General features: G+C 41.8%; 1 protein-coding gene across 1 annotated transcript in view; it reads left to right on the top strand.

Moving 5' to 3' along the window:
• The window catches only part of WDR19 (WD repeat domain 19), a 3,663,919-nt gene that overhangs the window by 715,206 nt on the left and 2,925,394 nt on the right, over positions 1 to 23,319 (top strand). The window contains exon 11 of the mRNA XM_044062937.1: positions 17,311 to 17,483. Within this exon, the coding sequence (XP_043918872.1) occupies positions 17,311 to 17,483 (173 nt within the window). The remainder of the gene's footprint in view (positions 1 to 17,310; positions 17,484 to 23,319) is intronic.

The following is a 23,319-nucleotide window of genomic DNA, read 5'->3' as shown; positions in this document are numbered from 1 at the left end:
GTGACAGTGGAGTACCCCAGGGCTCAGTCTTGGGACCTCTCCTGTTCGCTATTTACTTCTCTGAGGTACAAGCAAACACAGAGGGACTATGGCTAACAAAGTTCGCAGACTACTGCAAACTGGGTGCTATAATTAAGACTCCTACTGATGTAGATATCCTTCAAAAGGGTCTCACTGAAACAGATACATGGTGCCAAAATCATGGCCTCAAGCTGAATGCCAAAAAGTGCATTGTCATCCCCTTTGGGAAAAACCAAGTACCCAAGAATTACCACATAGGTGGCAGCTCACTTAACACAGAGAGTGTGATAAGAGACCTAGGGATCCAGGTGGATAGTAACCTCTCCTTCGATAACCACATCGTTAAAGTGGTTAGAAAATCCTTCTACATGGCCCACCTTATCACAAAGGGGTTTGCATCTAGAAAAAAGGAAGTTATTGTCCCCCTCTACTCATCACTCATTAGACCCATTATTGAGTACTACACTCCATTCGGGATGTACCTTACTAGACACCTGCAGCAACTGGAGAGACCTCAGAAATACCTCACCAAGAGGATAACGGGCCTAAAAAAGATGCCCTATGCCCCCAGGCTAAAAAAACTTCAACTGTACTCTGTTGCATACCGGCTACTGAGAGGTGATCTCTGCCTGACATACAAGGCTATGTCAAACCCCGAATTGCTGGAAATGCTCCACCTAAGGAAATCCCAGTCTTCCCTAGCTACACGCTCTAGGGACCTTAACCTGACCTCAGTAATAAACAGGACTTGTCGGAGGGACAGATTTGTGTCCCAGAGACTCCCCTTGCTCCGGAATAAGGTCCCCATATATGTGAGGCAGAGCTTCTCATGAGCGCTCTTCAAGAAGAATCTTGATGAGTGGATGGGGAACAGGAAATTCACTCTGGGAATCACTTCAGTGGTCCTAATCGACAGAGGTGTAGGTAACTAAACCACTCGGGAGGCGCAAGCCAAAACATTTTGGCTAGGCTTAATTATGCCCTAGGGCTAATAGCCTAGTACCTACCTATGAACCTAAATCTTCCTTATGTAAGATAACTAGTTTGAAGCCTTAGTGCTTAAGTCAAAATTAAGAGGCTTAGAATAACAGTTACAATGTAATCTACTAGCAAGTAGTAATAAATGCAGCAGAATAAATGCAAATTAACACTTTTAGAACAAGCAGCAAAAAGCAAAATAAAGTAATAAAGTAGGAAGAAGCACAGATGCATAAAAGCAGCTGAATAAAGTGCAGTTTAAGTACATGGGAAGGAAGGAAACCGAAAATAGTTCAAGTCTTAAAGAGACTACGGGGATGGGCCTTCCCACCTGCTCTCTCAGTACTCAGTAAAATGAGCTGATGAAATGGAACTGGGAGGAGTGTCCAAAATCAGATTTATAGTAGGGGCGGGCAACTCAAAAGCCACCAAGTTTAACAGTACAACAGCAGTAGGGTTGGTAGGTAGGAAAAATCAAATGCAAACAGATTAGCAATAATCAGACAGAGAACAGCAAGTCAAACAAGCACTCCAACTAAATAAAGATGCCTCCAAATATTTCTAGTTAAATGAGGAATGCTATTTCTCAGCTGCTGCCACTAATTAGCTGGGTATTATTCACTGCCTGCAAAGGAATTATTTTCTAACTTTTCTAATTGACCCAAGCCTTCTATGTTGGGAAGACCAAGAGACTACTCAATAACAGGATATTAAAACATGTTAGAGGTATCAAAAATAAAAATATTAATAATGCTTTATACAGGCATTCTGAGGTTTGTAGTAAATTTATTACATTTTTATTTTTTATAGTTGATAATATTCATAGAACATTTAGGGGTGGTAACTGGGAAAACAGGCTCGAATATACAGAATTAAGATGGCAACTCTTATTAAATTCTCATGTTCTACCTGTCCTTGATGCCATTTCACAATAAACTGTTTTAAACTTAAGGGCTGCTAAACTGTGGGCCAGATTCAATAAAGTCTACACAATATGTATTCAAGAACATTCTTATCACATTTTTGTGCTTTCTAGTCACTGAGAAAGGTTACACTAAGTGTACTTGTAGTCTGTGTTGTAACCTTTATGAATCCCTGTAAATATTTAAAGCTGCAAGAATATCAGTAGGAAAACTAAAATTAGGAGGAAGAAGGTGTGAGTTACATTTGTGTTGTCTGTTCAATCAGAACAGTGTACACTTAGTGTAGGCATTACCGAATCCTGGGGTGTGACCATTCTGTTTGTATAATTAATTTTTGTGTAGTATTTTCAGGAATATGGAATAGTTATTTGATATGATTTTGTTTGACATTTTTAGACACATGATTTGTTCCTTTATAATAATATTAGTGCTCTTTACGAGTTTAAGTTATTTTGGGTGGCTGGAAGTTGTAATGTTATATGAATGTTGTTTTGATGAAGTCTTGAGTTAGATGAAAGTGCTAAACCAAGTAGTTTTAATAAAGCATTTTTAAGTTTGGCCATGTTTTTCAGTGTTTTCACTGTTTTCTACTGTTACTTTTGGTTATACTGTGAATTGCCAAATTAGAATGAAACATTGTTTACATTTACAAGCATTGCAAGACTGCAGTGTTGACAGTTGCCATCAGTTTTCTAAGTACTGTCCCAGTAACCTTTTATGTTAAGACCTGTGCATTGCCATTAGTCATGTGCTTTTCAGAGTATGGTTTCTCAGCAGGGACATAATGCAGTTAGAAATCTGAGTGCAGACAATGCAAGCATTTCATGGGTTTGTTGTACAGATTGGTAAATTTAATACCTGTCTTGAAACATGGTTTGTCCCTTAGTAACTACTCATAACTTTGCAGACAGAACATCTAAACTTAATCTTAGGTACGTACAGAACATTGCACACCCCTAGAAAATAATTTTTTTGCAGGAGGTTGCACCCCCTGCACTTTCTGTTGTTGGGCCCTCTGCCATCATATCCCTGATCTCTGTATGCAGTATGCTATCTCTGAAGTCACGTATGCTCAAAGAAAAATGGAAAAAGTTTAAACAAAATAGACTTACTTTGTCCCTTTTCCTCTGGATGTCTTAATAAAGCGCTGTTGTCACCATTTTCATCCAGGTTTTTACATGGGATTGGGATATCACGTCACCTTTAGTCAGTGGGTCCAAATCACCTAGAACTCTGTTGGGTGGCTACACGATAAAACAATGTATCCATTACAAAGCAATTTCCAGTGTACTGAAATGTTGACAATGCCTGGATAGATTTCAAGATTCAACAGCAGAACACATTGTCATTGATAATGTACCCTCTGTTTTAGAATGCTAGGGTAACAACAGATGTTAAGTTGTCCATCTTGCCTTCGTTCTTGCTGTTGGGTTCGGAGCCGATCCTCGGCTGCAACTCGGCCATCTTCTATAGCTCGAGAGCTGTTTACTGGCTCGAGGCTACCCCTTATGCCAGAATGCCCAGCGTCAGCTACCCAGATCTCGTTTGCCGCTTCAGCTGCGAGGTTGCTTTGTTACTGGCTCAGGCTTAGTATAGTTTTTTCTATTATTATAATTGTTGTTTATTCTTAAAAATTTATCAAGTTTTTGTAAAACTAGATATAGTACTTTATCCCTTATCGCTTTCTTGTGTGTTGTAGCTTTGTTGGCCATTGCTCCATATCTTGCAGGCCTTTCTTTCCCCTGAACTCGTTTAAATTAGAGAGTTCTCCACCCCTACCCCCTTAGGACAGCCGTTTAAATTAGAGGCTCTCATTTCTGTTCCTTAACTGTAAAAAAAAAAAAATATGTTTGTTTCTTAGTTTAGTAGTATAACATTTTTTTATTGTGGTTATTTAGTTTGTTGATGTTAGAAAAATGTCTAAAGATATTTTCTTATTGTTATTGTGGTTCTTTAGTTTGTTGTTATTAGAAAAATGTCTAAAGATACCAAGGTATCTGACTTCAAAAAGTGTGACTCATGCTGTCAGAAAATGTCTCTTGACAAATGGGCACACTAGTTGTGTATATTGTTTGGGCACTGTTCACCTGCAGAATTCCTGTTCTCTATGTCACGCTTTTAGTCCAAGGGTCCTGCAGGAATGCAAAAACAAATTAATCCTTCGGGGATTATTGAAGCCTCAGGATTCTCTGGCTAAAAGTACTCAGCCAGCGAAATCTCCAAAGTCTGTCAAGCCGTCGGCTCCACGTTCGGAGCCTACTCCTTTACTTGACCAACCAAGTATGTCGGTGCCGGCTGGCACCAACAAGGCAACTCCTCCATCTGCTCCATCTGATATTTCGGAGCCATCTCAGAGCCATAAGAGACTGAGGTCTCCGTCTTTGGAGCCCATTCACTTGGCACCTCAGTCACCCTTGTTACAGAGTGAACGTAGCCATCATTCTTCCCACTCCTCTCGATCCTCTAGATTATCGGATCATGATGTGGAGAGAGTAGTAAGTAGGTTGCTTAAGTCACAGGAACTGGCAAAATTACTGTCCAGCCCACCTCAACAGGTATCGGCTCCAACCACCTCTATTTCCGTTCCTCCTCCGACTACATTTAGCTCGGAGCCGGAGACCATGGATCTGCAGAAAGTAGAACCATCGGCGCCGATCATCATCTCTCCTTCGGTTCCAACGTCAGCTCCGATTACCTCGATTGTACCTTCTATCAAGGGATCTGGGCGCCGGGGCTCTCTCGTCGGCTCCAAGGGGGGGAGTGGCATCGGACCCTTGTCCGACCCCATTCTCCCCCTCAGAGCTTCGGCACAGGTGAGCACAGCTCCCACATCGGCCTCAGAGCCATCACCCTCGATGCGGAGAAGGACTCCTGTTTCTTTAGAGCCGGAGCTTTCTCTTCCTAGAAGTCGGGATACCTTCAAAGTCATGCGGAGTGTGCTGTCCTCTGAAACAGCTCTAATGCCAGCTCCATCGGCTCCTCCCCTCCGTGGTGTCTGTTTCAACATCTACTCCTCCTCCAGACCACAAGCGTAGGGAACCTGTGCCTTAGGACACCCCATTGGGTGATCCCTCTTCTTCCGAAGCCCCCCTTGATCACTCAGAAGAGCCTCCCCGGAAGAAGTGCAAGAGGAAGCACATAGACTCCCCTGAGTCTGTCACCTCAGATACAGACATGGATGAATCGGAAGGGTACCCAAGGTCCCCCTGTGAAGATGTTTCCTTTTCGGACATCCTTGAAATGCTTAGAGGAGGGACTGGACTTCCCTAGCCCCTACCGAGGGTGAGTCTTTATACCTGGACGCATTTAATTCCTGACCTTCCACCTCCTGGCTGTCACCTCCTTTCGATCCACTCATGTCTGTAGTGGCTTGAAAGGCTTGGTCAGCTCCAGACTCTGTGGAAACTACTCCAAGGAGACCAAACAAATTTATTACAGCCCCCCAGGACAAACAATTCCTCTCCAAAGGTGTGCCCGTTGATGCCATGGTGGTAGCAGCAGCCACCAAGAAAAAGTTAGCAGAAACCTCTTCATCTGTTCATCCTCCAAACAGAGAGTTTTGGATGAGAGACAGATATGGAAAACGAATGTTTGCTTCAGCGATTTTTTTCAATGAGGTCCCTGAACTATCTATGCCATTTTACATGTCTTCAAAGGGATCTCCTGAAAGAGCTTGGAGATAACCCTTCAAGATTCTACAGCTGAGGGAGTACCAGCCAAATTAGCTTCTCAGCTTGCGACTCTTAATTCCATAGTCAACTCCTCCATGAGGCTGATTTCCTATGCAGCCGATGGAGCGAGCAGAGCCGCAGGGACAGGTGTGGCTCTCAGGAGACATGCCTGGATGCAGCTGTGTCAGTTTGTGGAACCCTTTTGAGCGTCGTTCACCAATACTCCCTTTGATGGCTCCTTTCTCTTTGGGCCTCAGGTGAAAGACACGTTGACCAGGTGTGAGCAGGAAGGTAAGACACTCTCTGCCATGGGAGTCTGTTTTTCCACCCCTTCCAGACCTTATCCCAAGGGTCAGAAGAGCGGAAAGATGTGGTTCCGAAAATCCCAAGGACCCTTGCCTGACGCACGTGGAGATTTTTCCCCCAGGAGCAGAGGGGGAAATAACAATAACAGACGCCGCCCTCGTGGCAGAGGGGGACCGCAAAACCAGGGTGACAGAGAAACCGTCTCTGCCAAGTCCTTCCAGCATCCCTGAAAGGTTGCCCGACTGCTCACCTCTGGAGGAAGTCAGGGGAAGACTTTCGCTGTACCAAAAAGCCTGGCAAAATATAACAAGATTAGATTAATTAAGTTTTGTATTCTGAGGAAGCTGTGTCAGTGTACATGGCGAAAACGCTGTACTAATAAATTTTGCGTTAAAAGGAATTTACTTCATTTTGGGTTCCTGTTAACCACTATTTTGATTACATTTGCTGGAGCAAGGAGTCCGTATCCACTTGTTTTGATATTCATTGGTTTTTTCTACTTTCACGTTTTTTACTTGTTTGTCCGATATGGCTACGGATGGTCCTGTCAGCCCCAGCACACCAAACTTGTTCCTTACTACTGGAACGGAAAATCTACAACAGGACTTTTTTATTAAGGTCTCTAACACCCTTTCTGCCCTGGCCACGAAGGTTGACCTCTTGAACGCTAAATTGGAAGCTCTCGAGAGGCATGGTGCTAACCACACATCAGCTGTTATTGTCGATGAGGAACCAGGAACTTCTCACCCGGCTCCCGCAACTTCTTACTCGGCTTCCGCTACTCTTTTGGACACTTCAATACCAGCAGGTCAACAAGGTAAAGATCGTACCCAAGAACCTATTCCAGCTGGTTCGGGTCCTAATATTTCTTTAAACTACTTGTCTCGAGGAAATACACAGGAGCGTTTACCCGTTCCTATTTCTCGCTCTGTTAGTACAGAAGCAGTTGGTTTAAAAAGAACAACGCCCGTAGTCTTGCAGCCTTCTCGGGCTACTTCCACGACGACAAATGGTTCTTTTCATAACAATGTAAGTACTGAATTTAATTTTAATGACTGGATGAGGAACACGGATATTTTTTCATTTTCTGAACAGAACTCTGTCTCTAATAATGCACCGAATACTGCAACATCAAACACTACGTTTCTTGACAACCTTAAACAGTTTGACAGTAACGTTTTGCGGTTAAGGAAATTGCAATTAGAGACTGCTTATTTCAGGCAGTGCATCAATGAGGGTTTAATCCCTAAAGGACTGCGAAACATGTTCTCTCCATCTGGCCTTCTTAACAATGCATTATTTTACGCGGACCTGAAAGACCTGTTCCAGACTCAAGGAATTCAACTGCTTGAACTTATCACAAAACATTATGATATTCAGATAAACAAACTTTTATTAGAAACTGAAACGCTGGACAGTGAATTGAAAGCTGACTTAGAGTTCTCTAAGTTTAAAATAGATTATGATAGAACTCTAAACAGCATTGATGCCTTGTTAAATAAATTGAAATCTAATAAAAGTAAAAAACTATTAAGGGATAGGGAAGCTTATAAAAACTGTTTGGCATACCCCAAACTTCAATTTTTTGAAAATAATAGACCATTATTGGGGGAGGGGGTGAGTCAACTGGACAACTTTATAGAGGCATCATCTGAGGTCCCTAATTCTAATGACGAACAACCAGGCCTTAGGCGCAGTAACAGGATTAGAGGCCTTAATGTTAACAACAATAATAGTAATTCTGCCTCTAGGCCCAACACAAGGCAGAATAATCAAGGCAACAACTCTTTTTTAGATCAGCGCCAACACCAACAACCGAAAAACAAGAGGAGGAACTGGAACTAATAGATTTAAGTCCCCTTGACCCAATACTGGTAGGAGTTCCTGATACCCATGAAGAAGCTTCTATAAAATCTGGCCCCAAAATAGTTCACAATCAGAAGGGGGACTTTACTATTTACAACTTCACGGATATTCAGCTCTCAAATGACCTCATTGAGCTTCTGGCTTATGGGAATTCATTTGTCCCAAGTAAATTTGGTGACATTACGAAAGAAATAATTAACCTTAAGTGTTTTGTAAGAAAGTTAAATTTGAAATTACTTTTCAATAATGACACCACTTTACCAGATTCTTCTTCTTTCAAACTTCCAAGTGTATTTAACCCTCCCCTCCATCCCTCCCTAGCTCTATTTGAACATGTGTCTGAAGTAGACTTAAGACACTTGTTCAATGATAACTTTGGGAGAGGAGCTTACTGGGCATTTAATACTTCAAAAGAACAAATTGTTTCATTTACTAATCTATGTCATGAACCAGTACGCTTAATGAAACCTGATAAAGGAGGGGGGTTAGTGATATTTGAAAATGAAATGTACAACGAAAAAATGACCTCAGTTTTAGATTCACCAGCATATTCAGAAGCTTCTATCAGTGAAATTAACACTGTACACAACAGGATTAGAGGTTACTTCCGTGACTTGTATCTTGGGAATAAAATTAACTTGGATACTTGTAACTACATTGATATTACACTACCAAAGTTACCAGTTATGTTTGGTATTCCCAAGATACATAAAGATTTATCAAATCCACCAATGAGGGCCTTAATTGATGGTAGGTCCTCAATAACATACCCTAGTGCTAAAGTCGTTGACAAACTTTTGTCCAAGTACGTGCAGCTCTTGCCAGGTGTTTGCAAAGACTCTTGGTCTTTCTTAGAATGTGTTAATGGTCTACCCTTCAACGGTGAGGACAACTTTCTCACCGTTGATGTGGTGGACTTATACACTTCAATTCCCCACCAGGAAGCACTTGAGTGGACTGCACTGTTACTACAAGAACTTGGTGCACCTAGATTGGAAATTGAATTAATTACAGAACTGATGGACATTGTTCTGTCTTCTAACTATTTCACTTTCAACAAAAAATATTTTCTTCAAAAACAGGGGGTCGCCATGGGGTCCCCTTGTGGATCATCTGTGGCTAACTTCGTCATGGGTTATTGGGAAAAGCATATGCTTTTTGCATCTCCAACTTTAATGTCTTCAGTACAATTTTATACTAGATATCTGGATGATGCATTCTTGCTATTCAGGGGTAACCTCGCAGAAGTTGATGCCTTCATTACTTCAATTAATGCCACTACGGCCTTTTTGAAATTCACGTACAAATTTTCTAGTACGGAAATTGATTATCTTGACATTAAACTGTCAAAAAATATTTTAACTCAGACGTATACTTCTAACATCTTTAGAAAACCAACGTACTGCAACTCCTTTTTGCATTTTTCAAGCCACCACCCTTTTAAACAGAAAAAAGCCATTGTCAAAGGGCAGTTGGTGAGGGCGGCTAAGATGTGCAGTACGTTGGAAGACTTTGAGAAAGAATGTGACTTCCTTCTTGAATTATTTAATAATAGGGGCTACCCAATTCAACTTATCTACGAACTCATTTCGGAAGTATACACAAAGAGAACTAATGGGTTCTTTAAAGCCATCCTAAGTAAGGATAATCCAGTAACGTCACATGTTCAATCATCAAGTCCTTTGAATGACGTTACCTGTATAGATCACATAGAGGTCAACTTACCTTTTCAACCTACCCAATTCGATCCATCTTTGAGCTACATTATGACTTATAGTTTCCATTCGAAAGCCATAATGTCTATCATACGTAAGAACTGGGATTTTATTACAAATAAAACCTTACTTACTGATAAATTTGGTGTGACCCCTAGGTTCGTGTTCAAAAGGAACAGTAATTTGAAGGAGTTATCACAGAGGAATGCTCTTAAAACTTTTTCCAACAGGAAAATAGGTATGTTCCCATGTGGCCTCTGTAATAGATGCCACAAAGTTAGATCAGGACAAACCTTTTTAATAAGGAATAAAAAATACATGATTAGAGTCCCCCTTAACTGTGAAAGCAAATCAATTGTCTATGTGGCATTCTGTGACTGTTGCCCATCTTTCTACATCGGCAAAACCGACCGTAGACTCCGTGATCGCATGTATGAACACCTTTACGCGATCAGGACGGAGAATGAAAACAATGCACTTGCTGTGCATGTTATTAAGCACCCTGGGCACAGTTTTTCTTTTATGGCAATAGACCAAATACAGGGTAACATCAGGGGGGGCCCTATTCCACTACTCTTAGAACTTTGCGAACTTGAGTGGCAACTGAGAACTGACGCATTTAATTTCCCGGCCCTAAATGAGAATTGCAGCATTTCTTCAGTTTTAAAACTGAGAAGTTATTTTAGATGAGTACGTCATGTTTTTTGCTTTCTCATTTGGTGGGACTATTACTAACTCGTTAAACTGTTTAGAATTTCTACTTGTGTCATCTCATAGTGGTAACCCTTTCCCTCAAGCATTAAAAGTTCTATAAGTCTTGGTTCCACAACTTAGAATTATTTAATACTAATTGTATTCTTACATTTTTTGGCTATTGCCAATATTGTTTACATTATATATACTATATATGTCTTTTATGCTTAAACATAAATATTTTATAATATGTTTTAATTATATTTTAACATTGAATTGATTTTTCACTTATGTGTTTTAAAAATTATTAAAATGTTTACACTATTTAATTCTCATGCACCTTTAACAATAACCTTCAATGCCATGACATCATTTCCTTTTGGATATGTATTTAAATTGACTTAGATTAATTAAGTTTTGTATTCTGAGGAAGCTGTGTCAGTGTACATGGCGAAAACACTGTACTAATAAATTTTGCGTTAAAAGGAATTTACTTCATTTTGGGTTCCTGTTAACCACTATTTTGATTACATTTGCTGGAGCAAGGAGTCCGTATCCACTTGTTTTGATAAAATATAACAAGAGACAGATGGGTACTATCCATTATATCCGGAGGTTACAAAATTCCCTTCCATCAATCCCCCATAGAATCAAAAAAGTCCATCCCAGATGTCCCACCCAATCTAAGGGATCAAGCAGTCACAGAAGTTTCCAGACTGCTAGAAAAAAGAGCCATTCAAGAAGTCCCTGCAGACCAGCTAGGATCCGGAATTTACTCAAGATTCTTTTTAGTACCAAAAAAGACAGGGGACTGGAGTCCAATACTGGATCTCAGCCGATTGAACAAATTTGTACAAAAAGAAAGTGGTGACACTGCAATCCATTTTCCCTTTTCTGGGTCAGGACAATTGGATGTGCTCGATAGATATTCAGGACGCGTACTACCATATCAAGATGGACAGACGCTCCAGGAGATTTATTTGCTTCCAGGTAGGGGCCAGTCATTACCAGTTCAGAGCTCTGCCCTTTGGTCTCACCTCAGCCCCCAGGGTGTTCACCAAGTGTATGGCAGTCGTCAAGACTCACCTGAGGCGTCAAGGATTCCAGGTGTTTCCCTATCTAGATGACTGGCTCCTGACTGCTACCACCAGGCATCAACTCTTAGAGGCACGGGATTATACAATCACATCATACACTCAACTAGGCATTACAGTAAATTTTGAAAAATCTGCCTTGTTGCCCTGTCAGTCTATCACATACATAGGAGCAGAATTAAACACAAAAGAAATGTTTGCAAGATTACCATAGGAAAGAGTTTCCACTATTCGTCAACAAGTGTTAATTCTAAGGCAGAACAAAAGGATTCAAGTCAGATATGTCCTCCAAGCTCTAGGCTCCATGGCAGCTGTCGTTCTTCTTGTCACATTAGCATGTTTCCACATGAGAATCCTTTAGTGGCTTCTTTTCACACAGTGGTCTTTCCAGGAGCTACCCATGTCTCACATTATCCTGATCACAGAACATGCAAAAGGCACCTTTCTTGGTGGATGGTCTCCTTACTGGTAGATCAGGGCAGACCTTTCATACAACCCCCTCCGGTAGCCGCAGTGACCACGGACGCCTCCCTGATAGGGTGGGGAGGCATTATATAGGCAGGATAGTCCAAGGCACTTGGCAACCTCACGAGTACCATCTGCATATCAGTGTCCTAGAAATGAGAGCGGTGGTCTTAGCATTGCAAGCCCTTCAAGACTGTCTGCCTTCCGGGACCATTGCAATCCAAACGGACAACATGTCAGTGGTATGGTACATTAGCAAACAGGGCGGGACCAGGACTTACCCCCTTGTGTCAAGAAGCACTCTGACTGTGGCAATGGGCGATTTCCTCCTAATGTTTTCTGATAGCAAAACACATCCCCTGGGAAATCCAACGTCATAGCGGACAGGCTCAGCAAAGCTATCCTCATAACTCATGAGTGGTCTCTGAATCAGGAAGTTGCTGTTCTTATCTTATGTAAATGGGGACAGCCTTGCTGCAATCTATTTGCCACTCCTCTCAACAACAAATGCAGCAGCTACTTCTCCCTACTTCCTCTTCCAGGTCATATACCCAGAGATGCTCTAGTCCACAATTGGCCTCAGGGACTCCTTTACACTTTTCCCCTAATACCAAGACTCATACAGAAATCAAAATCATTGGGTTGCAAAATAATCCTCATTGCCCCATATTGGCCTCGACAGATACAGTTCCCATTCCTTTACCTCCACCTTCTGGATCAACCGTGGATTCTGGACCCGGTTCCAGATTATCTGATTCATCAATCAGGCAGGTTGCACCAATCCCTTCAAACTCTCCAGCTCACAGCTTGGTTACTCCACTTCTAACCTTAGCCAGGCTTTCCAGTATCTCCCCAGCAGTCCGTGATATTATTGTTTCTTCACATAAGTCTACTACGAGGAAAACGTATGCTAGTAAATGGAAACATTTTTCTTACTAGGCAGAATATAGAAATTTGGATCCTTTCTCAGTCCCAGTCCATGAAATTCTTGAATTTCTAGCACAACTCTTTCAGTCTGGTGCAGCTTCCGCTACCATTAGAGTACAGCTAGCTGCCATTTCTAATTTTCATATCGGTATGTTTAATTCTAGCATAATGTCTCATAAGCTCTGCAAGGCCTTTATTAGAGGAACATCTCTTCTTAGACCCCGAGTTAGAGATCCTCCTCCTCCTTGGGATCTCAGTTTAGTTTTAGCTTCCTTAATTTTGCCTCCCTTTAAACCGGCAGTATCATGTTCCTTAAAATTTCTTTCTTGGAAGACACTTTTTTTGGTTGCTATCACTTCAGCTAGACGTGTCTCAGAATTTCAAGCACTATGTGTTCGTCCTCCTTACGTGGTGTTTCACAAGGACATAGTTTCTCTGAGGACCAATCCATCCTTTATTCCTAAAGTCTGCTCAGAGAACAATTTAAATCAATCCATAGATCTCCCAGTTTTCTTTCCTTATCACAGCAACAAGGCAGAATACAAGCTCCACCAACTGGATGTGCACAGACAATTGTGTTTTTATCTCCATAGAACTAAGAACATCAGACCAGTATTTCTTTTTTATGCTTTCAACAAACAAGGCCTTCCAGTTTCTAAGGTGACCTTATCCAGATGGTTATCTGATACTATTGCCTTTATCAGTTACGAAATAAAGAGCTACCAGCTAAACCAAAAGGTCATTCTACTAGAGCTTTGGCCACCTCTGTAGTCTTTCAGTCTAGGTTGCCCATAGACTCAATCTGTGCAGCTGCCACTTGGGCAAACCATCATACTTTTATCTCTCATTACAAGGTGGATATGTTCTCCAGGAGCAGAGCTTCCTTTGGTTCTACTGTTCTGAAGAATCTGTTCCAATGAGCCACCCGAAATTTTAAGTGCTAGGGACGCTGTCCCAAACAGCAAGAACGAAGGCGAGATGGACAACTTAACATAAAGAAGTCATGTACCTACCATAACATTCCATGTTAGTTGTCTTCATCTTGCCTTCCTTCTTGCTTCCCTCCCTCCTTCTCCCTTCCTAGAGGATTGAGAGGAGTTCTTTTTGTTTTCACTGGCTGAGTATCTTTTATTACTTCCCATGCCAGGTATTTTATGACTCTTTCCTTGTTTAGGTGTATTGGACAACCAGTTTTTAGGTTACTTGTTACTCTACTTATGTCTAGTGTGCGCTATCACAAACGAGATCTGGGTAGCTGACACTGGGCATTCTGGGATAAGGGGTAGCCTCGAGCCAGTAAACAGCTCTCGAGCTATAGAAGATGGCCGAGTCAGAGCCGAGGATTGGCTCCGAACCCAAACAGCAAGAAGGAAGGCGAGATGAAGACAACTAACATGGAACGTTATGGTAGGTACATAACTTATTTGCATAACTGATGCTTTTGTTCTAAGATGGTACCTCTTTCTGGATGATCATGGTAAAGTTGATCTTTACTAACTTACATGAAGGAGAGCGGATGTAATGTTTGAATCCCCAAGATGCCTGTCTACATATAAAGATGACAAAGGCATCTAGAAGATTTTCTTTCTTGAATGGAATGTAGCCACTATAAGTTTAGAGACCTGCAGTATCACCACAGGCCCCAGTGTGTTTATCAGATTTATGGCAGGGTAGCAGCTCACCTAAGACTGGTGGGAATCCAAGTCTTTTCTTACCTAGATAACATGCTTGTAGCTACCACCTTAGAGGAGGTTCTCCTGAGAGTAAGAGACTATTTTCTGCAGTTATGCCTGTTCTTGGGAATTACAGTCAAAAAACTGAAATCACAGGTGGAACCCTCAAAAACATTATTTTTAAGTGACTGACATCTGGACACAGTCAGACAATAGCCAGTCTCCTTCCAAAGCAAGCTCCCTCAGTTCAATTTACTATGAAACAACTGAAGTTCATTGTAGTCTGTGTTGCGGTACTGAGTCTTGGGGTTTCCTGCCATGCAGAAGCAGCTGCTAGCCCAAGTAACCAAAGTCTTTCACCATACCCCAGCTGACGGCAGTCCTATTTTAGAAAACTCATCATTGTATGCATCAGTGATATTTGAGTTCTTTTAGTATATTTCTTCTGTATATTCCTGATACCTTTTCTTAATATTTTCTGTTTCTCATAGCCTTCTCCCCATCTTTGTCTTTTATCATGCCTCTTTTCAACTAGAAGTGTCTCTGATATCACCAGTCTGCTCGAACAGGTCTCTTGTCTTGACCATTCTATTTTCTTCTTCTTCTTGTTTGCACAAGTCATTTAAATGTTCTTTCTTATTTTTTCTTGCTATTCTTTGAAACTTCATAGTCAGTTTGAATGTTTTTCCAGTCTCTATTACCTTCTGTTTTCCTTTTTTTCCTCAGACAATTCTAAAGCCTTCACAGACAGCCATTTTCTCTTCTTAACCTTCTTTATTTTTGGAATATTTGTTGTTGCCACCTCCTGGATAATATCCTGACCTTCTGTACATAGTTATTCAGGTACTCTGTCCAGCAGGCCTAATCCTTATAAGTTCATAGGTAGGTACTAGGCTATCGGCCCAAGGGCCTAAGTAAGCCTAGCCAACAAGATTCCCTGGCTTACGCCACCCAAGAAAGTTAATTTCCTGTGCCCCTGTCGAGCAGAGCCACAGAAGTGATCCCCGGGGTGTTTTCCTTTTTCCCATCCACTCATCAAGATTTTTCTTGAAGAGTGCTAATGAGGAACTTTGCTTGACATAGATGGGTAGCTTATTCCAGAGTATAGAAATCTCTGGGACAGGAATTTATCCCTCCAGCATGTCCTGTTTATTGTGGTGACAAGATTTAGGTCCCTAGAGCATGTAGCTTGGAGGGATTGGAATTTCTTTAGGTGTAGCATATCCAACAGCTCTGGGTTTAACATAGCTTTATATGTTAGGCAGAGATCTCCTTGGAGTAGGCGATATGCTACAGAGTAAAGCTGGAGTTTTTTGAGACGGTCAGTGTAGGGCATCTGTTTGGGGCCAGTAATCCTCTTTGTGAGGTACTTCTGTGGCCTTTCCAGCTGCTGCAGATGTCTTGTAAGGTATATTCCAAAAGGGGCGTTGTACTCTATAATGGGTCTAATGAGTGCCAACTAGAGGGGAACAATGACCTCTTTTTTCCTGGATGAGAACCCTTTTGTGATGAGGTATGCCACATAGAAGGATTTCCTGACTACTGTGGAGATGTGATTATCAAAGGAGAGACAACTGTCCACCTGGGTCCCAAGGTCTCTTACCACACATTCGACGTTAAGTAGACTGCCTTTTATGTGGTAGTTCATGGGTACAGAGTTTTTACCAAAGGGGATGACAATGCACGTTTTGGCATTGAGCTTGAGGCCATGCCTCTGACACCAGGCATCTGTCTCTGTGAGGCCCTTCTGTAGGATGTCCACATCATTTGGGGACTCGACTATGGCTCCTAGTTTGCAGTCATCTGCGAACTTCATTAGCCAGAGGCCTTCTGTGTTAGCCTTAAATCTGTTCTTCATCTCCAATATCTATTCTTCACCCCCAATACATATTAATTTAGAATATTGTTGTGCTCACATCTCACTGGCCTGGACACTCTTCTTATTTTCTTTAATTTAGTTCTAACCTTTGTGATAAGAAGTTGATGGCCTTTACCAAAGTCAGCTTCAGAGCTAGTTTATGCTGATTGTATGGAATTCTTACGTCTCTGACAGCAATGGATGTAGTCGGTCTGATTTTGTTGATTACAGTCTGGTGATATCCATGTGTAAAGTCATCTGTTAGGCTTTTGAACGAGAGTACTTGGTAGGACTAATAAATTTGCTAGGCAGAATTCGTCCAGTCTATGTCCCACTTTATTTTGTAGTCCAAGGCCCAACCTGCCTGTTATTCCAATTGTACTTTGACTACTGACTTTAGCATTCTAATCACCTGTTGTTAATGTAGTGTCTTTTTTTAGTGTTATTTTCAAAAGGTACTGTAGATCTTCATAAAACTGGGCAACTTCCTGTTCTTGACTGTCAGTAGTTAGACCATAAACTTGTATCACTGTAATATTGAAAGGGTTGACTTATAATCTGAGATCATTCTTTAATTTTTTTGGGGGTGTAACTGAGCGCTTAAATTTTGGCGCCGTTTTATTAACTATGATGGCTATTCCATTTCAGTTGAAAATATACAGTTGGTAAATAGAAGAAGACTTCAAACTCATTACATTTTAAATTATGACTATTTCTTTATTGTTTAAGTGATTTATTATCCATTAGAATACTGTGTTTTAATTATTTACCAGAACGGTTAACAAAATGCTTGCATGTACCAGTAGATCAGCATTGGCCTATTTATGAGTTAATGTATTACACTGCTTCATCTGTTCTTCTGTCATGTATGGAGGCAGCCTGTTCTCACTATAGAGTAAAGGCTCAGATGACAGCAGATGTTTATTAGTTTGGCTGTACTTTAAGTGACTTTAGTAACTGTGTATGTCACCTTTATCTGCTAACAGATGCCAGCAAACCTGACGTACCTACACAGTTAACTTTACCTCTTATGAGAGCAAAGGAACAGATAAAAGGTTGCAGACAGAAATGTTTCTTAGCAACAGAAAATGCCTTAATGATAATTTCTTTAATACTTCAGGTTTAGATCGTCTCTCTTGGACAGATGATGGACAGCTTTTAGCTATATCTACACAGCGAGGCACTCTTCATGTCTTTCTGACAAAACTTCCAGTCCTTGGAGACACATGTGGCACACGTATTGCTAACTTAACTTCTCTTCTGGAAGTAACCGTTGCAAACTATGTTGAAGGGGTATGTGTTTTTTAAATAACTGTGTATTTGTGTCTTTATCTGTCATGAAGATTCTGTTTTGAAGGTTTAAAACAGCATTCATAAAATCAAACAAATTTTGTGAGAAAACAGAATATGGAATGATATCAAATAAAAAAGAATGCAGGTACATATTATGAATACTAAAGGCCAACAAAAATCATTCTGTTGAGTAGAGGTCCCATACCGAAGAAGCATTAGCATAATTTTCTTAAGAAAGCAGTTATATTAACATTTTATAGATGCATTACTAAGTGAGGAAAAGTCACGGGCTTGGGAATAGGGGCTCGCATATCAAGACTTAACAAGTAGAAATTAGTCTGGACAGAGGCACTATGTAAGCATTTCAGCTCACTAAAGAAAAAGGAAAGGGAAAAGCATTTAAACCAATTAAGGCATACTGTATTCTTGGATTTGATTTTGCCTCTTCCATCCATTCCTCAATGGGTGAGTCTTTGGGTCTGACCTTGGCCATTCCAGACTTTTAGGATCCATAGTCCAGGCTCCTCCCCTTTGCCATAATCTGCTCCTATCCCCAAGATTACCTCAGATCTCATTTGCCACTCATCAAGAACTTAAGTGATTCCTTGTACAGGTTCTCCTTGGTTAAGTTATGTAAAACTCTCCCATATGTGTCTTAAGCACCTAGTTATTAGTATAGTTCTTTCTGTCAATTCACTGTTGCACTTCAGTCTTTTCTTATTAGCTCCCTTACGCTTAAAAAAAAAAGCTTCTTCTTCTCCTCAAATCTTTGGTGCCAGTCCTGATAGTATACATTAGGTTTCTTTTAAAAGCAATATTAGTATTATTGTTATTATTATTATCATCATCTTGTTATTATTGCCTTTTTCTTACTGTTGTATGATATAGTGCCTTTTCTGGCCATGTCTGATAAGCTATAGGGGTTTAAAAAATGCATGGCCTGCTGATACAAAATTCCCAGTTCAGGTGCGCATCCAAAATGTGCATACTGCTTGGGTGTTGTCCACTTGTATGAAGAATGTTGCATTTGTACAGCGTTTGGCCAGCAGGTCATCACTGAATGACGCAATAAACTTGTATTGAAGGAACTTCTCCAAGCCCCTGTGAGAAAACCATCCAAAGTTACGACTGGGAGCCTCCCCTTCTGCTAAAAAGTTTTTAGGTAGACATAAAGGGGAGAAGAGTGGTGACAAGCCCAGAGAAAAGGGGTGAGTCTAGGAAGCGCTCCCTGACTGCGTCTCCTTGTTGGTGCCTAAAACTTCAGCTCCAGGCCCACCCCCCACTGGATCCAATAGTTACTGGATTGCAAACTCCTCCTTTGCTGGAACCTATCTCCTATAAACTGTACTCCCCTTTCTTGCAGGAGAGACCTGTGCATAGATCTTTAGACCTTCCTCCACCTCTTCCTCTGTCAGATCAGTCCAGTCTACCAGAAGACTGACAGAAGCTGATGTGGATAGGATGATGAGGAACTTCCTCAGGACCCAGATTCACTTGGGAGATGTTCTTTGTGTTTCACTGTTGCAGTCATTACATTTGGGTTATCTGCTTGCAGGTAGCCCTCAGTCGGCCTGATTAACAAAGTCTTGGGTCCTGCGTCGGTTGCTGTCCCTTCTTCCATGACGTCAGGTCGTAAGGGGTATAAAACATGCAGCCGACGCCATTACATCAGTCTTTCTTGCTGTGCGGTGCCTGAAGCAGAAGCAGTTCACAAGTGCCAGTCGTCCGACTCCTGAAATTTTTCATTTTCGAGTTTCAGAACCGAAGTCTTCAACTAAAGCTAAGTACCCCATTGGGGAAACTTTTTCTTTCTCCTTACCATTGTCAGTAAAAGTCAATAATTGCATTACTTGTGGAAAGCAAATACCTCATAAAGATTTTCATTCGTACTGTATTCTTTGCCTAGGCCCTGACCTTGCTGTCGGTTTTGTGCTTTATTTAATCAGCGCACTGTCCGTCGTCTGTATATTTTCACCACTAAATATTTCAGTTCTCGGTTTAATTATCCAGAAATGTCGTCAGTTAGCCATCCGACTACCGGGATTCTGAAAAAATGCAAAGATAAAGACAGAGACAGGCCGCAAGGTCCAAAACTGCCAACGATGCTTCTCCTAAGCCAGTCGCCAGTTCGCCGGTACTCAGTGAAGCGCTTTCGCAGCCCCTGATACCCGCTACTTCTGATTTGCAAGCCACTACTGAGACCCATTCAGAGTCCGGTATGCCGCAAGATGCTTCAACTATGGAACCCGTGGATGTCTCTACCTTGGATGGGTCCAGAGCCGCTGTGCAGGCACTGGCTTTTGAGAGTGTATTCAGGCCTATGGACTTGCATATTAAACCGACACCTCCTTCTTCTCTTGGACCTAAATCTCGAACCATGCCTAAAAAAAATGATGTCCAGGCCACATGCTCAGGCCTCTACGCCTAAAAAACAAATGATAAGAATGGCTGAAGATCTAATAACTCTAATCAGGGGTAGCCAACCCCCCCCCCCCCTTTCTAAGAGGCCTAGGACTGAAGTGGGTTATCATTCTCCTGACCAGGATTCTGTTTTTTTCTGATTCTTCTGATGATCTGGATTTGCCCTTATCTACTTATGAGGATTTTGATGCAGAGGACTCCATTCCCTTTGCTTCCCCTCCAGAGGATTTTTCTTTTGGGCAAACCTTACATACTCTAAGGGAGCATTTCCACTGGGAAAGCCAGGATTTTTCTGATTCAAAAAAGAGGCTTAGGGATTTCTTACTCCTACCTCAGCATAGGCCTTTAGCTGTTCCTGCTGTACTAGACATTGTTGATGATGCTTTTTCGGAATCTAGTTTGGCCCCTGATTCCTTGCCTCCTACTCCCAGAAAACCAGACAGATACTACAGGGTCCCTGAGTCACACAAGTTCCTTTTTAAAAATCCTATTGCGGATCCAGAGACTATTTCACAGGGGCCCAAGGGCATTAAGGCTTCTATTGCTAAAAATCCTACCCCTTCTGATAGAGACTCCAGAGCGCTGGATAGATGGGGTAAGAAGGTTTACACTTCTGCAGCCTTGGCCATTAGGGCTTTAAACTGCCAGTTTCATATGTTAAAGTATCAACAACATGTTATTGGATTGCCTAAATAGAAAATGATGTTGATTCCTGACTGTGTGGAAAATAAAGAATTACAGGATTTAATGCATTCTGCTGAACAAGTTGGAAAACATACTTTGCAATGTGGTTTAAATTCATTAGAGGCCTCTTGCAGGGCTGCTGTTACTGGGTCTGTGCTCAGAAGGCATGCTTGGCTTAAGGAGCAATCTTTGCCTGATCATGTTAAAGCTAAATTGTTGGATGCTCCCTTAAATCAGGACTGCCTGTTTGATAACAAGGCTGAGGAAGTTCTTAAAAAGATGGAAGATAAAGCTAAATCTATGCAAATTGTTAAAGATTTCTTACAAGTTCAGCCTCCTAGATTTAGTAGGCACTTGCCCTCTAAGAATTGGTCCTTTCCAGCCCCTTCCAGGTCTTCTCAAGCCAAACCCAGACACAGCAAAAACCCCAAGTTTTAGTCCCAGGGGACACACAGGACTAAGCAGTGGGGGGCCTCCACTTCCAAATCTGGTAGTAATAAGACTCCCCCTATGGTAAACTGTCTCAATGACTTCCTTTTAAAATTTCCAAGCACTTATCAACTGACTGCCTCTTTGGGGGAAAGATTGCTCTTCATGCAAAGAACTGGGAACTCATTACCCAGGACAAATGGGTTTTAAATATAGTGTCCCAGGGATACAGATTTCACTTCCACACATTGCCAATACCAAGCAGGTGGCCGGACCTACCCCCAAATCAGTGGGCAGAGGCCCCAAAACAAGTACTTTCTCTGTTAAGCATGGGGGCTATTCAACTAGTACCAGAAGAGGAAAATGGACAAGGTTTCTACTCGAGACTTTTCCTGGTACCCATAAAAGACAATTCATGGCGTCCTATCCTGGACCTGTCTACTCTAAACACATTTTTGGAGATTCCAGAATTCAAGATGCTGACTCTTCACCAATTACTTCCTATGCTAGGCAAAGATGCCTGGTTGGCAACACTAGATTTAAAAGAAGCATACCTGCACATCCCAATCAGGGAATCTTGCAGAAGATACCTACGCTTCAAAGCAGGCTACACGCACTGAGTTCTCTGCACTGCCCTTTGGCTTATCTACTGTGCCTAGGGTATTCAAAAAGTGCCTAGCTCCAGTTATTGCATTTTGCAGGCAAGGAAATATTCAAATATACCCATACCTGGACGATTGGCTAATTCAGGCAGAAAGCCAGGACATACTTTTGAATCCTCTGGCCTTTGTACAAAGAGTTCTAACTTGTCTGGGGTACACCATAAACAAAAAGAAATCACACCTGGTACCCTGTCAACAAATTATATTCCTGGGAGCAAGCTTGAATACAACTTCCCAGATGGCCTACCTCACGCCAGAAAAACAAATTCATTTGACAACCTACTTCAAACAAGTGGCCACAAAAACCCTGCTATCTGCAAGAGAAATACTGCAAGTCTTGGGGTTCATGGCCTCCTGCATTCTTCTAATTCCATATGCAAGACTGCATATGAGGAAACTACAGTGGTATCTAAAAAGCCTATGGTATCAACATTCTCAGGATCTAGAAGCAATGATTCCTATCATACCTAGCCTACACCTAGAGTTCCTTTGGTGGGCAGAGGCTTGCCACCAAAACAAGGGACTACCTTTCACACCACCCCCTGCCGCCTAAACCCTAACAACATACGCATCAGACTATGCATGGGGGGCTCACCTGGCAGGGAAGTGCATTCAGGGCAAATGGAACCCAAGTCAAATGCAACTGCATATCAATCAAAAAGAAATGTTAGCTGTACAGAATGCTCTGACAGCCTTCAAGGACCACATTCTTCCAGGACAACTAATGGTAAAGACGGACAACACCACTGTTATGTGGTACATAAACAAGCAGGGGGTACACATTCTTACCCCCTCTGCAGACTAGCCATGACATTGTGAAACACAACCTTGAGCTACCAAGTGCACCTACAAGCTCAATTCCTGCCAAGGAAGTTAAATAACTGGCATATGGACTAAGCAGAAACCTCATGGACCCACACGAGTGGAAACTGGAACCAAGAATTTTCAGCATGTTGACAAGCAAATGGGGGAGCCCAGATACAGACCTGTTTGCCTCTCCCCAGAATTACCAACTGGACACATTTTGCACAAGTACTCCCCACAAACAAGCCTGGAAAGTGGATGCTCTGTCCTTCAGCTGGAAAAACCTATCAGTCCATGCCTTCCCCCCTCTGCCTCTGCTTTCCAAAGTACTACTAAAAATCAAACAGGACAAACCAAGGATGATTTTGATTGCTCCAGACTGGCCGCGCCAACACTGGCACCCCCTCCTGCGCTGTGTGTCACAGTTATCCCCATGGCACCTGCCTCAGACTCCTTCCCTGTTGTCTCAGCAGGAGAACCAGATTATGCACCCTCAGCTTCTAACACTGAACCTTGCAGCCTGGCTAATTACATAATCGCTCCTTTACCATCCCTCAGTAAACCTGTGATGGATATCATTTTAGAAACAAGGAGACCTAGCACTAGAAAATCCTGCGCTGAAAAATGAAAAAGATTTTGTGCCTGGAACCAATCTCAAGTGATGAGCAAAGCAGTGCCCAATTTACCTCAGATTTTACAATGCTTAACTGAGATGCTTCACAAGGGCCTGTCTTTTTCCTCCATTAAAATCCACGTCTCAGCCATTTCAGCTTATTATAATATAACCCCCCCTCTTCTCTCATCCACTGCTCAAGCAGTTCCTCAGAGGGGCCAAA

The sequence above is a fragment of the Protopterus annectens genome, chromosome 2.part1 (assembly GCF_019279795.1).
Source record: "Protopterus annectens isolate FY-2018-M chromosome 2.part1, PAN1.0, whole genome shotgun sequence".
Taxonomy (NCBI): Eukaryota; Metazoa; Chordata; order Ceratodontiformes; family Protopteridae; genus Protopterus; species Protopterus annectens.
The sequence above is the reverse complement of the archived record's forward strand: the minus strand, read 5'-3'. Positions and strand labels throughout refer to the sequence as shown.